We start from the raw sequence: 19,954 nt of genomic DNA, 5'->3' as shown, positions 1-19,954 counted from the left end.
ACCACTTGCATTTTCCTATTAACAGTGGAAACAACTTAAAATACTCTATCATTTCTGGTCATACAGAAAATAATAATACATTATTCTCAACTACTTTTATTTGTGTAAACTCACAATAACAAGAAAACGTTGTGCTTTTGTAAAATAAAATAAAACAATCAGACGCACTTTCATGATCTCCATAAACTGGAGCGCGAGAACTGAAACAAAATAGGCCTATAGCCTAAAATGTCCATTTTAAAACGAACAAATTCGAATCGAAAGCTAATACCTTCTGATTATGTACCTAATTCGTATGAAAGGTGCATTTCTCTCTAAAAGCGCATCTGCTTAACAGCGGAGATGGAGATGTGATTTTAGCCGACACTTAGAGAACAATCGTTTATTCATAATATTAATGGCTCTTCTCATTCAGCACTGCGGGAAAAACATCAATTCCAGGTTCTAATTTGGCCTTTGAAAACCAGTAAAATCGACATGTTTTCCATATTAATTTGTGAATATTTTAAATGTTTAATAAAGGGGCAAAAAGTCATAAACAAAAATCAGAAAATGCGTCGGTATTTACTTTTTTTGCGCAGCAGTTTGTGTAGCCAGTTCAAATTAAAATTTTGGTGTTCAACTTTGCGTTTTAAAAAGACAATAACCGTTCATTTTTCGTTTTTCAATTACGGGTTAAAAAAGGAAAAACGAATGGACAAAAGTAGCCTACATGGATCGTTTCGACAGAATACGAGACAGAGTTCTTTATTAAATTCATAAAAGAAACAATAATTAGCCTATAGGATACTGGATTCTAAATCTCAAATAAATGCCACAATCAAAACCTCGGAGCAGAAATGAGGGCGAAACACCCAGAAACTCCTTATGTGTCGTTCGCAGTACAAGGGTCTTTCCCTGCCATTAATGCTTGGATAACACGCCACGTCTCCTTCCATTAATCATAATAATATTGTCTAATGCAGTGGCTGTGATATTATATAAACCAACGTCTGTTGCCGTGTTTTTTTAAATGACTTATCGTGAGAGAAAAAAGGACGTTTAGTCGCATAACATCGGTTAATGGAAACGCCGTCATTTCGCAATAGTTTTTTATCGATATTTAGATAATAGCGCAAAACATTTGCGCAAATCTGTAATGGAAATGCGGCTATTTACACCGCGAGATATTCAGATATTTTATGTGGGGAAGGGGGATTGGTTTGTTAAACTATGAATGTGAAACCATAGTAAAAACAATTGGCGTTGATTGACGCCAATCGGACGTTCATGTTTTTTTTCCGTCTATTTGAAAGTTAGGCTAATAAACATGTTGCATTCTATTACGGCCTGTCTTGATTATGTCATTTTTTTAAGTTACATAGCCTGCCTCCAGTTTTCCTCAACTTGACTAATTAAGAGGCGATATTTGACCGGCATATCATCAAAATGTCCGGAAAACGAAATCTCTGCCGGTCACTTTGACCGGCACCATTTTTTTCTAGCGGAAACTCTGATTTGGATATATATCAGGTACAGTACATGGCAAATTTTCTTTAAAAATCTCAACTTATGCTGTAAACTATACAGGGAGTCAGTTGAGGTTTTTCTGAGGTAGGCCTAAATGTGACATTACGTGGCATTTTTTTTACAAGCTGTTTTATTGACGTCTTTTGCGGTTGAAACGCTGATTGAGCGATTACACGAGACATGATACGGATTTCGGTAACAATCGATTGAAATCGAGAAGTTGATATTTTTTTACCCAGCCCTTATGTGTAATGTTTAACCTAACAGTCAGTTTCTCCTCTTCATTCTCCTGTCTGTCATGACTTTATGTCCCATGCAGCTCCTGATGTTCTGAGTTTAACATGCGTTCATGTGTGTTTCAGGGAGTGGAGCTACAGCTGTGGTCCAGGCTGCCTACTGTGTGCCCAGGAAGGAGAAGGTCGCCATCAAACGCATCAATCTGGAAAAATGTCAGACAAGCATGGATGAGCTCCTGGTATTGAACTTGTTACCACATACTTAAATGGCACCTGTTGTTGTTTAGTTTGTTGCGTTTGAAGATACTATCACAAGAATGGAAGAAACATGGGTTGTGAATTCCATTTCATGTCGACTTACGATTAGAGTTTCACATGTTCTGCTTAAATGTATGAAACCTGTTGGATATGATCCCATCTGTGCAACATTTAAAGGCTGCATATGAGAAATACCACTCAATAAGTCATGGCTCATAAATGCCAACACCTTTAATGAGCTGACAGTGAATAATGACCATACAGGAGGACTGATTGTAATGCATGGACGAATGCATTCAGTATGTGTCTTTGGGCAATGGGAACAGATTTTGAAAATCGTCGCTGTTGGGTAGAAACCTTCATTTGTTTATTTTTTCAGAAATCATTACTATCGGTTACCCTTTACGTCTGTCTGTGGGTTTTGCAATTATCTAACCAATGAAAAGTATTAAAAAGAGCTTGTGTGACTAAATCTTGTAACTCCATTGGATCCTCAAACTGTCGGTTAAACCTAATCCGCCCCGCCTCTATCGTGAATTCAGTGCTGCACATATTTTTGGACCGTCTCTGCTTGTTTGCAATGCAAGGGTAAATAAAGAACTGGTTCTTTGAATAAATAGTGTTTTCTTTACTCAATAAACACTATATATATATATATATATATATATACAGTATATATATATATAGGCTAATGTTTTATATATTTCAGGAGCAGAGAAGAGTGTCTTAGTCTAGCATTTGTCCTATGGCCAGTTTTATCTTAAATAGCCTGTCCATAGCACTTCGTCTTAATAACATGGATTTTTTGGGGCCAAAATTACAGAAAAAAAAATTAGCACCCACATAGCTCCAGTAAACTTTATAACCTGTACCTTATAAGTTGGTGAAACCTTGTAACTCTATTTGAGCTTGATTTTGTTAAAATGTTAATAAAATAATGACACATGCAAGTGTCTGACCACATATAAAGCCACGATATCAACTTTCACAGCGCAGTGTTTAACATAGTTTTCCGTTTTCTGAAAATTAGCATTTTTGGAGATCCAAGGTTTCCGCCTGACATGGTTAAAAATCCATTCTCATTTTGAAGAACCAATATCGATTAAATCCCAAGAATTGATCTTTCAGTCTGTGCCGTTTTCAGTTGATGAATGAACAAAGCTTTATAATGCAACTCTCATCCAATAAATCGCAATAAGCTTTGTGGCTTCTGATATAAAACAAAGTCTTAGTGTTCAAATTCTGTAAATTTTGTTGTGAAATTCAAACAATAAATACTGCTTTTGGCGCTCTTTAATGTGTCGTGACAGATTGTCGTGGCGCCTCAGTTCAAGCGGCACATTAACTGATCGTCCTATCCGCTTTACTAGTAGTTACAGCTTGAAATCTAAACATGAATGAACATCAGAAAGATACAGTACAACTTACAGAAATCTGTATCATGTCTCGATCAGCGTTTAAACAGCCGAAAGATGGAAAAAGTTTGTGAACAATGTCACATAATGTTACATTTACCTCAGAAAAACCATTCAAAACATGTTAGTCTGCTAAAATAATTTAACCTAGAGAGGAGCATTTTGCTAAATATATGCATTGCATATCATTCAATTTTTACTTAACCTGTTCAATATTTAATGTATTTTTTAATAAATCTGTTGATTTTATGACAGCCACCATTTAAATGTTTGTTTCCAAAAAATGAGTAAAAACATAATTATGTCATTAAAATGTATTATTATAACGTTATTATTATAAAAACTTCCTTGTGTGAAATTTAAATGAGAATCAAAAATATTTCATGCGAGGAAAAGAGCTAACACATGGATTCTAACATTTCCAGATTGCCTGGAAACCATTATTAACTGGACCAGAGGGAATCCCTGTGTTGTTTTCCAGTTTTATGACAGAGTTTTTATTTCCTTGTCAGAATTTTCCCCTTGCAACTTCTGTGTGAATCACAACATTGACTAATTTAAGACTTCATCCCAGTCATTAAAGAACTTAAAGAATCGTCCAGTTCCAAGGGCGTTTTCACACCTGGCTCATTTGGAGTGTTTGTTTCGGAACCTGGTGCATTTTCCGCACCAAAACAATCGCTCCGAGATCGCCTGAATGAGGTTGTCTCAACCTGATTGAAAGCAAACTCTGGAGAGGTTCGGTTGAGATGAGAAAGAAACGGATGACTCAAAGGAACGTAAACAGGTGAACTCTGACCAATCAGAGAACAGTTTTACTCACATGTGACTTGCATAAACATATTTTGGTATGCTTTGAAATTATGACTTGTGAAAGCGAACCGATCCAAGAAGAAAATGCAACATTAAGTCCTTGTTTCGGAACAAAGCAACCGATTTACAGGTCTGAAAATGCCCTAAAACACCAATTTCTGTTTGGTTTGAAAGTTTCCCAGTTTTTCTACATTCTTGTCAAGTTCAAGTTTCCATGCACGAGTCCTAATGTTTCTACACACATCCTTTCCCCTTCCCATCTTATTAATTTCATCTGTCAACTCCTCAAGGAGCTCAAAAGGTCATACATTTCCCCGTGACCAGGCGGAGCCGATTTCGTCGTTCACTGGGAAAGCTCATATTCCTCATTTACAAGCTCTCTGCGGGAGGCTACCAGAATCTCAGTTTTTCCCATATCCAGGTGTCTTACAGAGGGGTTAGAAGTCGTTAGAGATGTTATCCCTAGTCCTGCCCTGAGTGCCCTCATATATTTCAGAAAAAAGTCTGTAAATGGAGACTTTCTTCCAGCTGAACTGAAGTAAACCCTTGGGAATGACTTGGGTGAAAGTTAACAGGAGATTCTTGTAGAGTTAGGGTCAGAGGGAAAATATGCAGTTCAGGTTTCCTCTGATGCTTTCTTTGCCGTTATGATATTGCCGAGCGCTCTCTTAAACTCAGAGGAGGCATTAAATTAAAGCCAGATTGCTCCCGTAATGAGCGAGAGCAGCAAGCGGCTATTGCATGTAATCTGCATCAAGTGCTGCACTCGGAGGAAATTCCTTCGAGGTTTGGGTCAATTTCACTTATGATCAGGCCAATTTGCTGGTGTATAGCATGCTTTAGTTCTTCCCAACATGCAGGAGCAACGAGAAAAAGAAAAAAAACGGAAAAAAAAACAGGACAATCCAAACAAGTCACAACGCAGAAGCTGTGTGACTTTTGTGGTGGGAGGAACAATTTTCCTCTCTGACTGAGCTGAGATCCTGTCAGTGCCATTGACGTCAAGCTGAATCTATAGTGAACCCACTGTGTACCACTGCAGCGTTTATTCTACGGGGACTTGACAAGGACTTCTGAAATCACATGACTTCAATGTCTGCCAGTTGGCCATCAGATGACGGTGGTTAAATGTGCTGCATTTCTCCTAGATAGATTAGCTGCCTAGGAATGTGTCACTCATAATATATTCAAACTACATGTTCAGAGATATCAGCCTTTTGAATATGATGGTTTTGGCTACACAGTTATTATATTACTGTTCAGTATTATATGATTTTTTTATTACTATATAGAAGCAGTACGATATGTTAAATGTATATCATAATCATTTGTTAAATGTTAACCAAAATTAAGTTGAAAATTGAAATTGCGATATGGTCAAATGCCTTAATTCAGTTCTCTTACTAGAGGTCTCTCGTACTGCGTAAGATATCTTACGCTAGGGGAAAATCCTTTTTCCGCGAGATATTGAAGCCAAAAATTATCCTTAATTTTGTAATAATGCAAAACGCGTTGCGGCAGCATGCAGACATAGGCGAGGCAGCTCGCGCGCCTATTGGCTGCTCTGCGGCAACTGCAGCAGCCTATCGAGCGAGGCCTGGCGTGACGCCAGACCCAATCAGGGCACTTCGCGCCCGCTGCGTCACGTCCCGCCGAAATGGGCGTGGTCTAGGCCTATAAATACCGCTCGCAGGCAGCTATTATCTGATTTTTCATCCTTCAAGCGAAGCACACGCATCGCTGGAGCTGGAGAAGAAGCCGCGCCGTCTGAAAGAGAGCACCTTCAGCGGGACGAGTCACTGAAGCCGCCTTCCTTGCCTTCCTGCTGCGCTATCCGCCGTTATATCCTTTCTCTGCTACTGTGTTTATGTATGTGTGTGTGCTTGCCGCCGCGACACACACTCCCATTGCACTAAAAGAGCTGGGCGGGCGTCCTAAGGGACTAGCCGCGTCGAAACAGAGCCTATCCAGATGGATAGTTGATGCTATAGCGCTGACATACGCTTCCAAGGGCATGCAGTGCCCGTTGGGTGTCAGAGCGTACTCCACGAGTGGCATGGCCTCTTCGTGGGCCTGGTCAAGTGGGATTGCCTTGCAAGATATTTGTACGGCGGCAGGCTGGGCCTTCCCGTCTACATTTATAAGGTTCTACAACCTAGAGGTTCCCGCCCTGCAGGCCAGGCTGCTGTCGGTCTAAGTTAATCAGTATTATCTGACCTGATGCTATCAGCTCAGAATGCTGCGTCTACTGAGCACAGCTCGATGATCGACAGTGAAAAGCAGCAGCACAAGATGTGCCTGGGCAAACTGTGTAAGACCCACATTTCCCCATCAGTTCAGGCCGTACCCCGCCCTGTCTGTATGATGAAATTCGCGTTTAAGCGACGCTGCCATATGTGGAAGAGTGCGGCTCCGCCCCTCCCTCTTCCCGGACTCCCTGTGAGTTCCCTGAGTGATTGTGCACTATATGTACCCCGGGCTTTCGCCTTTGGGTCTTTGGTGTCAGATCTCAGCATGCACGGCGTTTTGCATTGGGTCCCCTAGCGTAAGATATCTTACGCAGTACAAGAGACCTCTCGTAAGAGAACGTACTCGGTTACTGACGTAACCTCGGTTCTCTCTAGAAGAGGGAACGAGTACTGCGTATCTTGCCGTGCATGCACACGCTCTGGTTGCTTCGATGATGAAAAACCAGATAATAGCTGCCTGCGAGCGGTATTTATAGACCTAGACCACGCCCATTTCGGCGGGACGTGACGCAGCGGGCGCGAAGTGCCCTGATTGGGTCTGGCGTCACGCCAGGCCTCGCTCGATAGGCTGCTGCAGTTGCCGCAGAGCAGCCAATAGGCGCGCGAGCTGCCTCGCCTATGTCTGCATGCTGCCGCAACGCGTTTTGCATTATTACAAAATTAAGGATAATTTTTGGCTTCAATATCTCGCGGAAAAAGGATTTTCCCCTAGCGTAAGATATCTTACGCAGTACGAGAGACCTCTTCTAGAGAGAACCGAGGTTACGTTAGTAACCGAGTACGTTTTCTGCAACTGGACCAAATGCAAAACATTACTGTTGTATAATAATTTTAATATTCACAATTATTATATTTAGTATTATTATTATTGGTAGTATTAGTATTATTGTTAAAAAATAGTAATAGTTGTTGTTGTGGTTATTATTATTCAGTATTATATTACTATACAGAAGCAGTACGAGGTGTTAAATGTTTATCATAATTATTTATTAAATGATTTGGTCAATTATGGTCAAAGGTCTTCTTCAGTTTATGCAACTGGACAAAATGATGATTATTATTATTCTGTATCAGATCATTTTTGTTTTACTAAACAGCAGCAGTATGAGATGTAATTGTAATACTTGTCAATAGTCAATATGTTTTTTGTTTTTCGCATCCTTTATCTGAAGATATCTGAAATGTATGTAAATGAGGTAGTATTTTGATGCAATTCTTCTGGAGAGCGATTTTCCTTTTACGGATCTTAAAGGAAATGTTCTTAAAAAATGATTGTGCTTTTCTGAAAGTGAATCAGCTAAATATCCTGCTGATCTGTTTTTATCTGATTTTCGAGCTAATGAAAAAGGAGCTTGTTGAGAGAGAGAGAGAGAGAGAGAGAGAAAGAGAGAGTGTGTGTGTGTATCATAAAGGCATGAGGGCACTGTAAAATATATGTGGGTCAAAGTTAAGTGAATATGTTTAAGAAAATGCACATAGATGTGTGGATAGTTTCGATGCATACAATTTTAAATGAATAAACAAATTGACAAATGTTTACACCAGGCTTTAACATAAATTTAATGCAAATAGAAATGTATAATGGAGAACAGTGAGAAATTTGCCCTGAGGAAGAAGGAAAGTGTTTTTTTCCACTGGGCGTAGTGGCAGAAAGGCAGTGACATAAGCGCAGACAAAGAGTCTCAGTGCTTTCCTTTGCTCATTGTCCTCTGGACGTACACGAATCGGGTGGCGAACAGTCTCTTGATGTCACCCTCCCTGCTCGGGCTATTGTTTTTGTCTCTCTCGGGTAGACATCGGCCAGCCACGCTGAGATGACCCTCGGCTACTACTGTGAGAATGCAGATGGAGCACTAGCCATTGAATGTCCAAAGACCGTCCTGTGCGTTATTGTTTTCATACGCCCTCAAACTGGTGTCTATCGTGGAACTGGACACAGCCTTTGTGGAGCCAGCCAAAGCTGACTAAATTGTTGAATGAAATCCAGCTTTGGGACGGAGGGGTGGGACATACCCAGTGGCCCACTGTTGGGGTGTCAGTGACCCTACAGTGTTGGCACGGGAAGAGCTTTGTCTTGACTGGTTTACATGATTGCACTAGTAAATTAATTTTTTGGGTCAGTGGAGAACATGGCTCATGTTCACGGGGACATTTGAGGATTCAACTTGGAAAGTTCAACTGCCATGAGTTGTTTTTCAGGAACTTGAAATGGCCTGTTTTCTTATTCTTATTAATTTTTTATATTGGAAGGGACTGCAACCCGACCCTTTACTTGAAGCAAAGTGGTGCACTTAATTACAACATGGCTGCAGTTTTGCTACATTTCATTACCAGACTTGCATTCAAACTATAGTTAATTTAATATGGAAGTGTTTGTGTAAATTGTGTGCAGACTTTAGAACATGTTTAGTTGAGGTATGCTGATCTACTTGAGTTTCTGCCATTTCTGTCTTTCATGTAGTATTGGACTATTGAGTAGTGATTCCAAAAGACTGTTAAAATGTGGCTGATTTACACCTGACATCTGAGGTTTTCATGCTTTAATGTTCAAAATACACATTATTTTTCACATATTTTACATTATTGCAGCACCTCTTTTCCCAGTCTGACAGTAACGCTCTGTTTAGTTCCTGTCTCTATGAAGCCCCTCCTTCTAAAAAGCGCAATGTGCTCTGATTGGTTGACTGGACTAGTGTCTTGTGATTGGTCAACCACTTCGAGCGTGTTTCTGAAATGTAACTCCCCTTACCATAATCGCTAGTTTCGCAACTCCACTCAAGTTTCGACTAAGGCAACTCAACCAGGTCTCGACTCTCGTCCCTTTTTTTTCCGTATGCCTTGGGTGGGAATTATTTAAATGATGAATATTGTAACGTATATGTTTCTAGAAGAAAACTCAAGACTACTGTTTCAGGGAGTTCAGAAACATTGCTTACTGATATAGAGAATATCTCCCTTTGTAGTAGACTTTGTGCTTTGTAACTTTGCAGATGTTCAAGCAGCAACATTACACACTAAAGTAAGTTGAAATGTAAAACCGAATAATGTAAAGAAAATTATTTTCAAAATAAATGTTTATTTTTTTTATTTTATAAAATAGAATAGCTTGAAAGCTCAGGTCCCCATTCAGTTTAATATTAACAAAGCAGCATAAGACAATATGAAGCTCAGCATTGTGGAATGAACAATATATAAACTCATGTAGCCATTCATTAGCATCAAGCTTGCAGTTAAGTTTCTTTTATTGATTGCTTTGCCTTGCATGTAACAAATTGAACAAGACTAGGCCTGACAGCTAAAAAGAAATGGCAGAATTGCTTTATAATATCATTAGTAAGCCCCCACCATCAAATGACTTGGGGAGAACTCACTCAGAGTGATGGATTCAGCCTCAGTGCCAACATTACCTCAGCTGTCAGTCTCTCGGAGCTGCAAGGGTTTCACTTTAACTGCTCCGTCAAATGGAAAGACTAGCAAATAAACAGGGGATGGAGAAAAACTACTTGTTTTTCCTTCTGTCTTCGATTGCTAAAAAAATCCATCTAGCATCCCCGTTTTGTTGATGAACATTGACAGTAACAGCATACACACCTATTTATTATTTACCTTGGTTATTTGGAACAGGCTGTAAGGCAATCAGGTGAAGGTGTCGTGGTGTTTATAGCACTCTTGGATTGATGCTGTTTATTTTTACAGTTTGTTCGTGCTTTGCGGTCGGTGAAAGTGGCTGGAGGTGCTTCATATACGAGTGAGCTAATAAAAACTACTAGTTCACCTGAAGTACGTAAATATCTGCGCTGAACCTGAAGATTTGCCAACTGTGCAACTGAGCTAGACTTGTTTAAACATTAATCCAGATCTGGAATGGCACCATTGTGAGGCACCTCAGTTATTCGGTTAAGCCATGAGGCCCAGTGCATTCTGGACCACATACTATGTGACTGTATGTATACACAGTAAATGCCTTATTGAGAGCGGCTTCAGTCTGCGACAAGCACATGAACTGATTCCAGTGTTTAACGCTGTCTTTCTAAAGAACAGGGTCCCTGCGGGTCCTTAAGTCTTAAATTTAGTTTTATCAAATTTGGTGTCATAAAATTAAGAAAAGACTTGATTATTATTTCAAGATGTCTTAAATGTGGGGATGATAAACCAGGAATCGCAACATGGCTTAATGTAATAAACTTCAAAAGGCTACAATTTGATGAAATAAAAGTGTGTTTCAAAGTATAAACGCAGCACTGTTGCTTGTTCTACAGCCTCACACTCTCATAGCAGTTTGCAATCACCGAAAAGCCCATATTTATGCCAAGCGATTACTTTGATCTACTGTTGATGATTTATGACTGTTTGTTGATATCAGTCATACCTGCAAACTCTTCGCCTTTCGGCAAGGAAAGTTTCGGTGGCAATTATTATAATTTTTTTCATATTACCTCCATAGAATTACTAATAAAGCAGCGCTACTTTATTTACAGAGGTAACCAGAGAAACTATATTTCTGCTCTTCCCTCATCGCTACCTACTGTCTGTCTACTGTATTTGCGTTTTCTTTCAGCACGTCTTCCATTTAATTTAGATCAATGTAAAAATCAACTCATAATTTTACACAGCTTCCACACAGTGTTGCAAATGTTAACAGGTGGATCGGTTGCTCTTTATTTTACAGTACATGCACTTTCAATGTACTTACAGTGTACTTGCCAAGTAAGTACTGAATAATATAAGGTAACTACTTGGGTTAAGGTTAGGTTAGGTTCAGGGTTAGTACCTAGTTATTACCCAGTTATTGTAATTACTACAATAAGTATACAGTATGTACATGTGAAACAGGACTTAAATAAAGTGCTACCGGTGGATCAACAAGCTAATGGGCATTAAAAAAAATTAGAATTATAAGGTTCTAGAATATTATGTATAATCATATTTTACATGAATATGTAACCATTTATAATTTAATTCCTCCCTTTTCTTAAAAAATGGTTTAAAGGCTGAAATGTGATGTTTATAATTTTATAAAACTTGTTTTTGTCAACTTTTATTATTTGAATGGTAAAGTTGTTTAAATTTGTACAGTCATTTTATGGTTTAGGATGTTGCCATAAACATTGATCTACATCCCCCTACCAAACGATATTAATTTTATTTGTGGAGGTCTTGAAAAACATCTTAAAAGCCTTAAATTGGATTTTAAAACCCCTGCAGATGCCTTGAAGGAATTATTTAGAAAGGATATTGGTTAAATCAGGTTAACTGTGGGTTTTTCCCTTCTCTCTCTAGAAAGAGATTCAGGCGATGAGCCAGTGTCACCATCCCAACATTGTGTCGTACTACACGTCGTTTGTGGTGAAGGATGAGCTGTGGTTGGTCATGAAGCTGCTCAGTGGTGGTAAGTCCTGCCCACCTGTCCTTTTTCCTCCAATCAAATCGCTTAATTTCCAGTTGGTTGCATCCAAACACTGAAAAAAGCCATTCAGTTATGTCGTTTCCAAATTTGATGCAACATCCTGTGTACTGAGAGGACTTGATTTGGTGGATTTTTTAAGGCAGCATCTAAAGGAGCTTTGAGAGAAGTAAAAAAAAAATATATATAATAATTTAAATCAAGACCATGTGATGCCTTAGAGTTATGTTGGGTGTGATTAGCTTGAGGAAAAACACATATCCGTTATCATATCTACCTAATCATTTTTGTGAAGGAGATATATTATCCAATAAACTTGCTGTTCTAGAAAGAAAAAATATTAAGAAAGCTGCTATGAATATGTGCAATTCACCAACAACATACACCACAGTTCAAAAGTTCTGGGTTGGTATGATAAAAAAAGTATTTTATACTCACCAAGGCTGCATTTATTTGATAAAAAAATATAGTGAAATATTACTACAATTTAAAATAACTGTTATAACTGTTATTTTAAAGTGTAATTTATTCCTGTCATGGCAGTGCTAAATTTGCAGTCACATGATCCTTCAAAACTCAAAAAAACAAAAATGCTGATTTAGTGCTCCAGAAACATTTCTTATCAATGTTAAAAACAGTAGTGCTGATTATTATTTTTGTGGAAACCGTCATACTTTTTGTTTCAGGTTTCTTTAATAAATAGAATGTTCAAATGAGCTTTTTTTTTTTTTTTGAAAATAGGATTTTGTTGTAACATTATAAAAGCCATTGCTTTCACTTTTAATTAATTTAATGCTTTCTTGCTGAATAAAACTATTAATTTCTCTTCAAAACAATATCTTACTGACACCAAAGTTTGAACAGTAGTGTTTATTTGGTCATTCATCTATCAAATACTGTTTGACACATTAAATTAAGTTTTGCCGAGATATATAGATGGTTTCTCTTGGTAGTAGAAATAAATGTATGCGTTTGTATTTCAGTTTTGAGTGCTATATTAAGATCTCAAATGAGCCGTTAGAATGATAATAGAGTTTTCCAGGAGCTCCCCTACGGAGTTAATCAGAGGCCGCTGTTAATTACAGCAGATGCATTAGTGCAGCAGCCTGAGACTCACACAATATCGTACAGCATTATTGCATTATAACTTGTGTCCAGCACGGATATCTTTTGACAATCTTGCCAGTCTGGCTTTTGGGGAATTTTTCCTAAGACATGCACAAGCACATCTTGGCACATAAAGTTATGCAAACATATCAGAATTTGTCATCTTTTTTTCAGCTGTGAAGTTGCTGTAAATAGTTTTATTTAGGGCTGCACGTTATATCGAGTGCGATTATTGCACAGGGTACGATTTAGTAAAAAAAATATGCGCTGGCTGCCGTTTTCAGAGTGAAGCGCGGCATTTACACGTGTAGTTTATAAAGTGTTTCAGCGGTGCTTCATTCTGAAACTGACAGCTCATATTTTTATTCTGCAAACCGTAAAAATAAAAGCTTGTTTAAAAATGAATAAATTAAGACGTAAATATTAGTATTGTAATTTTACAGTAAAATATATATATATTTTAAATATAATAATATAATGTTTAAATAATAATAAAAAATAATAGTCACAAAAAATCAGAATTTCACATATTGAAGTGCTCCTATATATACCGTATATATTGAATTAGTCAACAGTGGGATATGAAATGTGGCCTATGAAAACTTTTTTTTTTAAACAGTTTTTTACTGAAATAAGTAAAAAGTAACCCATGTATGATCAATTTTCCCAATTTTTAAGTTTTTCCCAAATCGTTCAGCCCTACAAGGATTTCACACTCAAATAAAGTCCTCAGAAAAAGTAATTATTATTATTATTTATTATTATTATTATTATGCTGATGCACTCCCCCAAAAATCCACCCCACTCACTCGAGAATCATACATTTATTCCAAATATGGCTATTCATGTCATCAGGTGAAAATTCCTGCATCTTTTCATATTGCAATATATATTGCAGAAAAACAGAATATTGCTATGTCCGTTTTTTTTCCAGTGTCGTGCAGCCCTGGTTTTATTTATGAGTTTTAAACAGCCCGTTTTGCTTCTTGATTGCATTGCGTCCTTAAGCTCCAATAGTCCTCCTCTTTCCAAACCCCATTGTGTAAAGCTACTGCTGAGAGTTTGATGATATGTTTCAAGCCAGCGTGTAATGCTCTGTCCCAGACGCAGCCAAGTGCTGGACAGGGAGATTATAGTGTGGCTCATGCTGACACTGACAGCCGTGGGACGCGGCCTTTCTTCCCCCGGTGCAGAGCTGAAATCACTCTGTCTGGATAATCGCAGTTCATTTTACGCCTGTCATCAGCTGTCGTGCCCTCCTGCTTCTGCCAGCTGAAGATGCCCAGGTGGCACGCAGCCCATCTTAAGTATGAAGGTAGGCCACGGCAGGTCTCACAGCTGTGGGGCAGGCGGCTAGTTTAAACATAACAGATACTGCTGTGTTTTTATTGTGTAAAGGGGTCTTAAAATGATAGTTAAGCTAAAAATGAAAATTGCCATCATTTACTCACCCTCATGTGATTCCAAACTGACTTTCTTCTGTGGAACACAAAAAATAAACATTTTTGAAGAGTTTTTTTTTTTTTGTCCATACAATTTTTGTCCATACAAAACAACAAACATTGTTGTTTTGGACCCCATTGACTTCCATTGTATGGACAAAAACAGTTCAAACATTCCTCAAAATATATTCTTTGGAGTTTTGCATGAAAAATAAAGTCAGACAGGTTTGGAATAATATGAGGGAGAGTAAATGATAACAATTTAGATTTTTGAGTGAACTATCCTTTTAAATATAATGGCAAAAATTAGCCAATCATTAGCCAATCCTCTTCAGTGAACAGTTAAAGAGCTGTACTGCTCAAAGCCATCTGTTGGTTGGTAGCCTGAAGTTGACTACTTCGTGTTTAACCGTCCCATCTTGACAGTGGCGTTTGTAACGTTCCCTTTGACAGCTGTCAGAAGTGATGAGGTAAATAGGAATGTGATTTTACATGATGCTGCTTGGTGGCATTCCGTAGTTTCAACATAGGAAGTGCGTTCAGGAAAAGAACTACGAAACAAACATTCTTTCTTTTTTTTTTTTTTTACTAATTTTGTCATTCCCTCCACTTCCTGTGTACTGTCCTGTACCATGAAGGTAAAACGGCCTTAAACTAAATAAAAGAAAAGAAAAGAACAATACATCTCATAGTTGCTTTATTCACTCATGGCATTTACAGGAAGAGCAGATCTGGCAGAAAGGCACTTTCTCAGCCTAGCCTATTTGTTGGGTACAAAGGTATGTGAGATACGGAACAAGATCAATAACTTCATTATAATTATAATAAATAATAATTTGTTACATTTATATAGCGCTTTTCTGGGTACTTCTCGAAGCGCTTTTACATAGAAGGGCGGGAATCTCCTCAACCCTGTACACATTAGCACATAGCACTTTTGTGTTCAATAGCACATAGCACAAGAGATTTTGTCCTCTCTGGCCTCTGAACAGCACTTGTAAGTAGATCTTTTACAGCTAGATGGGAGTTTTGCAACTTTACAAGCACACATTGTTGGCTGTCACCTGTGTGCTGCACTGGAAATAAATGAGTCATTCTACAAAACGTCTCCGGTTACTATGGTAACCTCGGTTCCCTGAGAGGCGGGAACGAGACATTACGTCAACTGTGACGTATATGGGAACTCCTCCCTTCTCCATTTTGCTGAAATCTTATGGGCTAACGCCAGCTGGGGACAGCTGGCCAATTGACGCGAAGCATGCAAATACTGACAGGCTGCGGGCAGTATAAATGCATGGGTTCGTGGCAATAACGTCAGAATCACGACTGAACGCTGGCACAGCTGATCAAACAGCGACACGGCGGTTAACGTAATGTCTCGTTCCCGCCTCTCAGGGAACCGAGGTTACCATAGTAACCGGAGACGTTCCCTTTCAAGGCGGTAACTTCGACATTACGTCAACTGTGACGTATATGGGAACTGTATAAAATCACGCCGTGAGAGCAGAGAAGATAAGCCCAGACGGGGAACCCCTTGTCACATAAGCGTATACAACAGTTCCTAGCCAATAGCCGCACCGCTTAGGAATACACACATCTGATAGGCCGAGGTAGGCCAATGAGACGGCAGCTTCAACCCTATCAAAATTTGCATATCCCAAGAATTTTAACGTGAGGTCTGCACTGACAGTGACAGGGCAGGCACAACACATTAAGCACTCAAAGCATGAGAGAAAACACAGTGTCGACGGCTTCGCGGTGACAACTTGTATGAACCTAATAACCATAACAGGTTAGCTAAAGGTAGCTACTGCACTGGATCACAGTTTCACGGTACATGAGTAAACTCAACTTACCGAAAGCACTTGAGACGCTACGGACCGTACATCCAGCTTGTAAAACCTGGCGAATGTGTTCTGAGAAGACCAGCCAGCAGCAAGACATAAATCCTGGATAGACATCCCTTTAGACCAGGCCCACGAGGAGGCAACCGCCCTCGTAGAATGAGCTCTGATGTTAAGGGGACAATCCTTGCCCTGGCATTTATAAGCCAAAGCAATTGCGTCCACAATCCAGTGAGAAAGCCTCTGTTTTGAAACAGCATGTCCCTTATTACATCCACCAAAGCACACGAATAGCTGGTCCGACTGACGAAAGGCGGCCGAGCGATCCATATACATCCGCAAAGCCCTGACCGGGCACACAGCGGTCTGGGCGTCAGCGTCATCCGAGGCTGACGGTTCAGCAGATAAGGCGGGCAGGGAAACAACTTGTGCCCTGAACGGTGTATTGAGTGACTTCGGAACGTATCCCGGTCTCGGCCGGAGAGTGACGCTGCAATCGCCCGGTCCGAAACAGATGCAGTCGTCGTTCACCGAGAACGCGTGCAAGTCCCCGATGCGCTTCGCTGAGGCAAGAGCCAGGAGTAATGCCGTCTTTAAAGAGAGCTCCTTGACCGCAATCGAAGCTAGGGGCTCGAACGGTGGTAGAGATAGGGCTCTCAAAACTAGAGCTAGGTCCCACGGCGGCACAGAGGGCGGCTGTGATGGACACAATCTCCTCGCTCCCCTGAGAAACCTGGTCACCATAGCGTGCTTACCAATCGATTGCCCGTCGACCGGGGAACGAAAAGCAGCAATAGCAGCTACATACACCTTCAGTGTTGATGGCAAACTGCCGCTATCCATTCTGTGCTGCAGAAAGCGCAAAACATCCGACACTGAACTAGTCACCGGGTCAATTTCGATGTCCTGGCACCACTTAGTAAAAACTCCCCATTTCAGAGCGTAGAGGCGTCTGGTTGAAGGCGCGCGCGCCTCCGCGAGTGTGCTCAGCACTCGAGAATGCAGAGTGTTTCGCTCCACTAAAGTCCCCGCAGCGGCCACACATGAAGGTTCCACAGCTCGGGGCTGGGGTGCCATATCGTGCCATTCGCCTGAGACAGCAGGTCCTTCCTGAGGGGGATTCGCCATGGGGGAGCCACCATTAACTCTCTCAGGTCCGCAAACCAGGGCTGATTCGGCCAGTTCGGGGCCACGAGGATCACTGACGCTCTCTCCTCTCTGATTTTGCACAACACCATAGGCAGAATCTTCACTGGAGGAAACGCGTAAAGCCTGGCTTCCGGCCAGCGCGATGTCAGAGCATCTCCCAACAGTGGGGAGTGAGATAGCGAGAAGAACGTCCGACAGTGCGTGTTCTCGCTTGTGGCAAACAGATCCACGTCCGCCCTCCCGAATCGATCCCAAATCATTTGGGCTGACCCAGGGTGAAGCCTCCACTCTCCTTGAGGAATCCCGTTCCTCGACAGCATATCTGCTCCACGGTTCAGGAGACCGGGGATGTGCGCCGCTCTTATGGAGAGGAGGTGACGGTCCGCCCACAACAGGAGACTCTCTGCCTGTTTGAACAGAGCTCTGGAGCGCACGCCGCCCTGACGATTTATGTACGAGACCACGGACGTGTTGTCGGTTCGAATCAGTACATGTTGCTGCTCCAATTTTGACCGAAATGCTTCCAGGGCTAAGGACACCGCCTCCAACTCCAAACGGTTTATGTGCCACTCTCTCTGTGACTCCGACCACAGGCCTGAGGCAGGCACGCCTAAGCACACTGCTCCCCAGCCCGAGGTTGATGCATCCGTCGAGACCACGGTGCGTTGTGTCACTATACCCAAAGGAACTCCTGGGCTGAATATGTCCGGGTTGCTCCACGGTCTCAGAGTGTTGACACAACTGTGAGTGACCGTAATGCGCTTGTGGCCTGAAGACCACGCCCTCGGCGGAACTCGGGTTCTCAGCCAGAACTGCAGCGGCCGCATATGCAGCAGACCCAGGTGGCACACTGAAGAAGCCGCCGCCATCAGTCCCAGGAGCCTCTGAAATTCTCTCAATGAAACAGACCTGCCCGGTCTGAAACGGCGCAGGGTCGAAGAGATTGTCTCTATGCGCTCTTGAGAGAGGTGGGCTCGCATCGCCACCGAGTCCAAACATACTCCCAGATAAGTTATAGTCTGACTCGGAATAAACACGCTTTTCTGCATATTCACACGCAGTCCCAGCGTATCCAGGTGGCGAAGCAGCGTTTCCACGTGACTGATTAGCACATCTCTTGAGTGGGCTAATATCAGCCAATCGTCCAGATAATTCAGGATACGCATCCCGCTCGATCTGAGGGGGGAGAGCGCTGTGTCCACACACTTTGAAAATGTTCGGGGAGCCAGGGCTAGTCCGAACGGTAGCACCGAATACTGATAAGCCGTCCCTTCGAAAGCAAACCTCAGGAAGCGCCTGTGGCGCGTCGCTATTTGAATATGAAAGTAGGCGTCCTTTAAGTCCACTGAAGCGAACCAGTCCCCGGGACGAATTTGTGCCAGGATCTGTTTCAGTGTTGTCATTCTGAACGCGCGCTTGTGAAGTGCTCGGTTGATGGGTCTCAGGTCCAGTATCGGACGGAGTCCTCCATCCTTTTTTGGCACCACGAAATAACGGCTGTAGAACCCGCTCTCTTGCTCGCTCGGAGGGACCCGCTCTATCGCTCCTTTCTCGAGCAGACTGAGAACTTCCTGTCTCAGAACGGGAACGTTTTGGGGCGAGGTCAGTGACGGGACCACGCCGTTGAAGCGGGGTGGCCTGCGTCTGAACTGGAGAGAATATCCGTGCCGAATTATTCCCAGTACCCACGGTGAAACGCCCAGAATAGCCTCCCACGCGTCCGTGAAGTGACACAGCGGACGCGTTAGCTTTATTGCCGCCGTAGCTAGTGACGACGTGTTTTGACTGGAGCCCCGCCCCCGCGAGTCTAAAAACACTGGCGGGAGGGCGGCTCGCGATGGGCTTGGTGTAATGTTGACACTCTCGTGCCCTCGAGAGGCCATTATAGTTATGGGCTGTGACTCTGCGCTGCTCTGGGGCAGGGCGAGTGACACAGTGTTTGGTGTAAGAGGAAGAAAAAGCTCTTTTTGTGCAGGGGTACATGTTTTTATTGTGGAACTCACACAAACAGAAACAACATTTGCACACACAATGCACTTGTCGCCCGGGGTAACATGGGGGACATGGTGCTTTAGAACACGGCGTTTGGGGGAGGGCCCCCCCGCACGCTCTCTCTTCCTCTTGACCGCTCTGTCAGGTGGATGGCTTGGTAGCCGAGGATGGCGCGCTGGTTCTCTCACGGCGCGGGCTCCTCCTCTGACTCTGACCCTGGCGTTTTTTCCCAGGTCCCGTCCACTGCTTGTTCCGGCCGCGGGCGAAACGGGCGTCCGGTTCGGGGCGGGGCACCACGGCGGGCTGTCTAGCCTGTCCTTGAGCCTGGCGAGGAGCCGAAGACGAGCGGGATCTCGCCGATGGCTGGAGTGAGCGACGGGGCATCACGTGGCTCATCGCCTTCGCGCGTTTTTGCGTCTCAGAAAAACGCTCCGTGACTGACTCCACGGCGTCACCAAAGAGGCCGGAGGGAGTGATTGGAGCGTTCAGGAGCGTCTTGCGGTCAGTGTCCTTCAGGTCAGCTAGGGTTAGCCATA

General features: G+C 42.0%; 1 protein-coding gene across 1 annotated transcript in view; it reads left to right on the top strand.

Moving 5' to 3' along the window:
* The window catches only part of oxsr1b (oxidative stress responsive kinase 1b), a 60,770-nt gene that overhangs the window by 15,113 nt on the left and 25,703 nt on the right, over positions 1 to 19,954 (top strand). The window contains exons 2-3 of the mRNA XM_082183912.1: positions 1,872 to 1,984; positions 11,761 to 11,869. Of these exons, the coding sequence (XP_082040038.1) occupies positions 1,872 to 1,984; positions 11,761 to 11,869 (222 nt within the window). The remainder of the gene's footprint in view (positions 1 to 1,871; positions 1,985 to 11,760; positions 11,870 to 19,954) is intronic.

The sequence above is a fragment of the Leuciscus leuciscus genome, assembly GCF_965113295.1.
Source record: "Leuciscus leuciscus genome assembly, chromosome: 11".
In the NCBI taxonomy this organism is placed as follows: Eukaryota; Metazoa; Chordata; class Actinopteri; order Cypriniformes; family Leuciscidae; genus Leuciscus; species Leuciscus leuciscus.
This window is presented reverse-complemented; position numbering and strand designations above follow the sequence as displayed.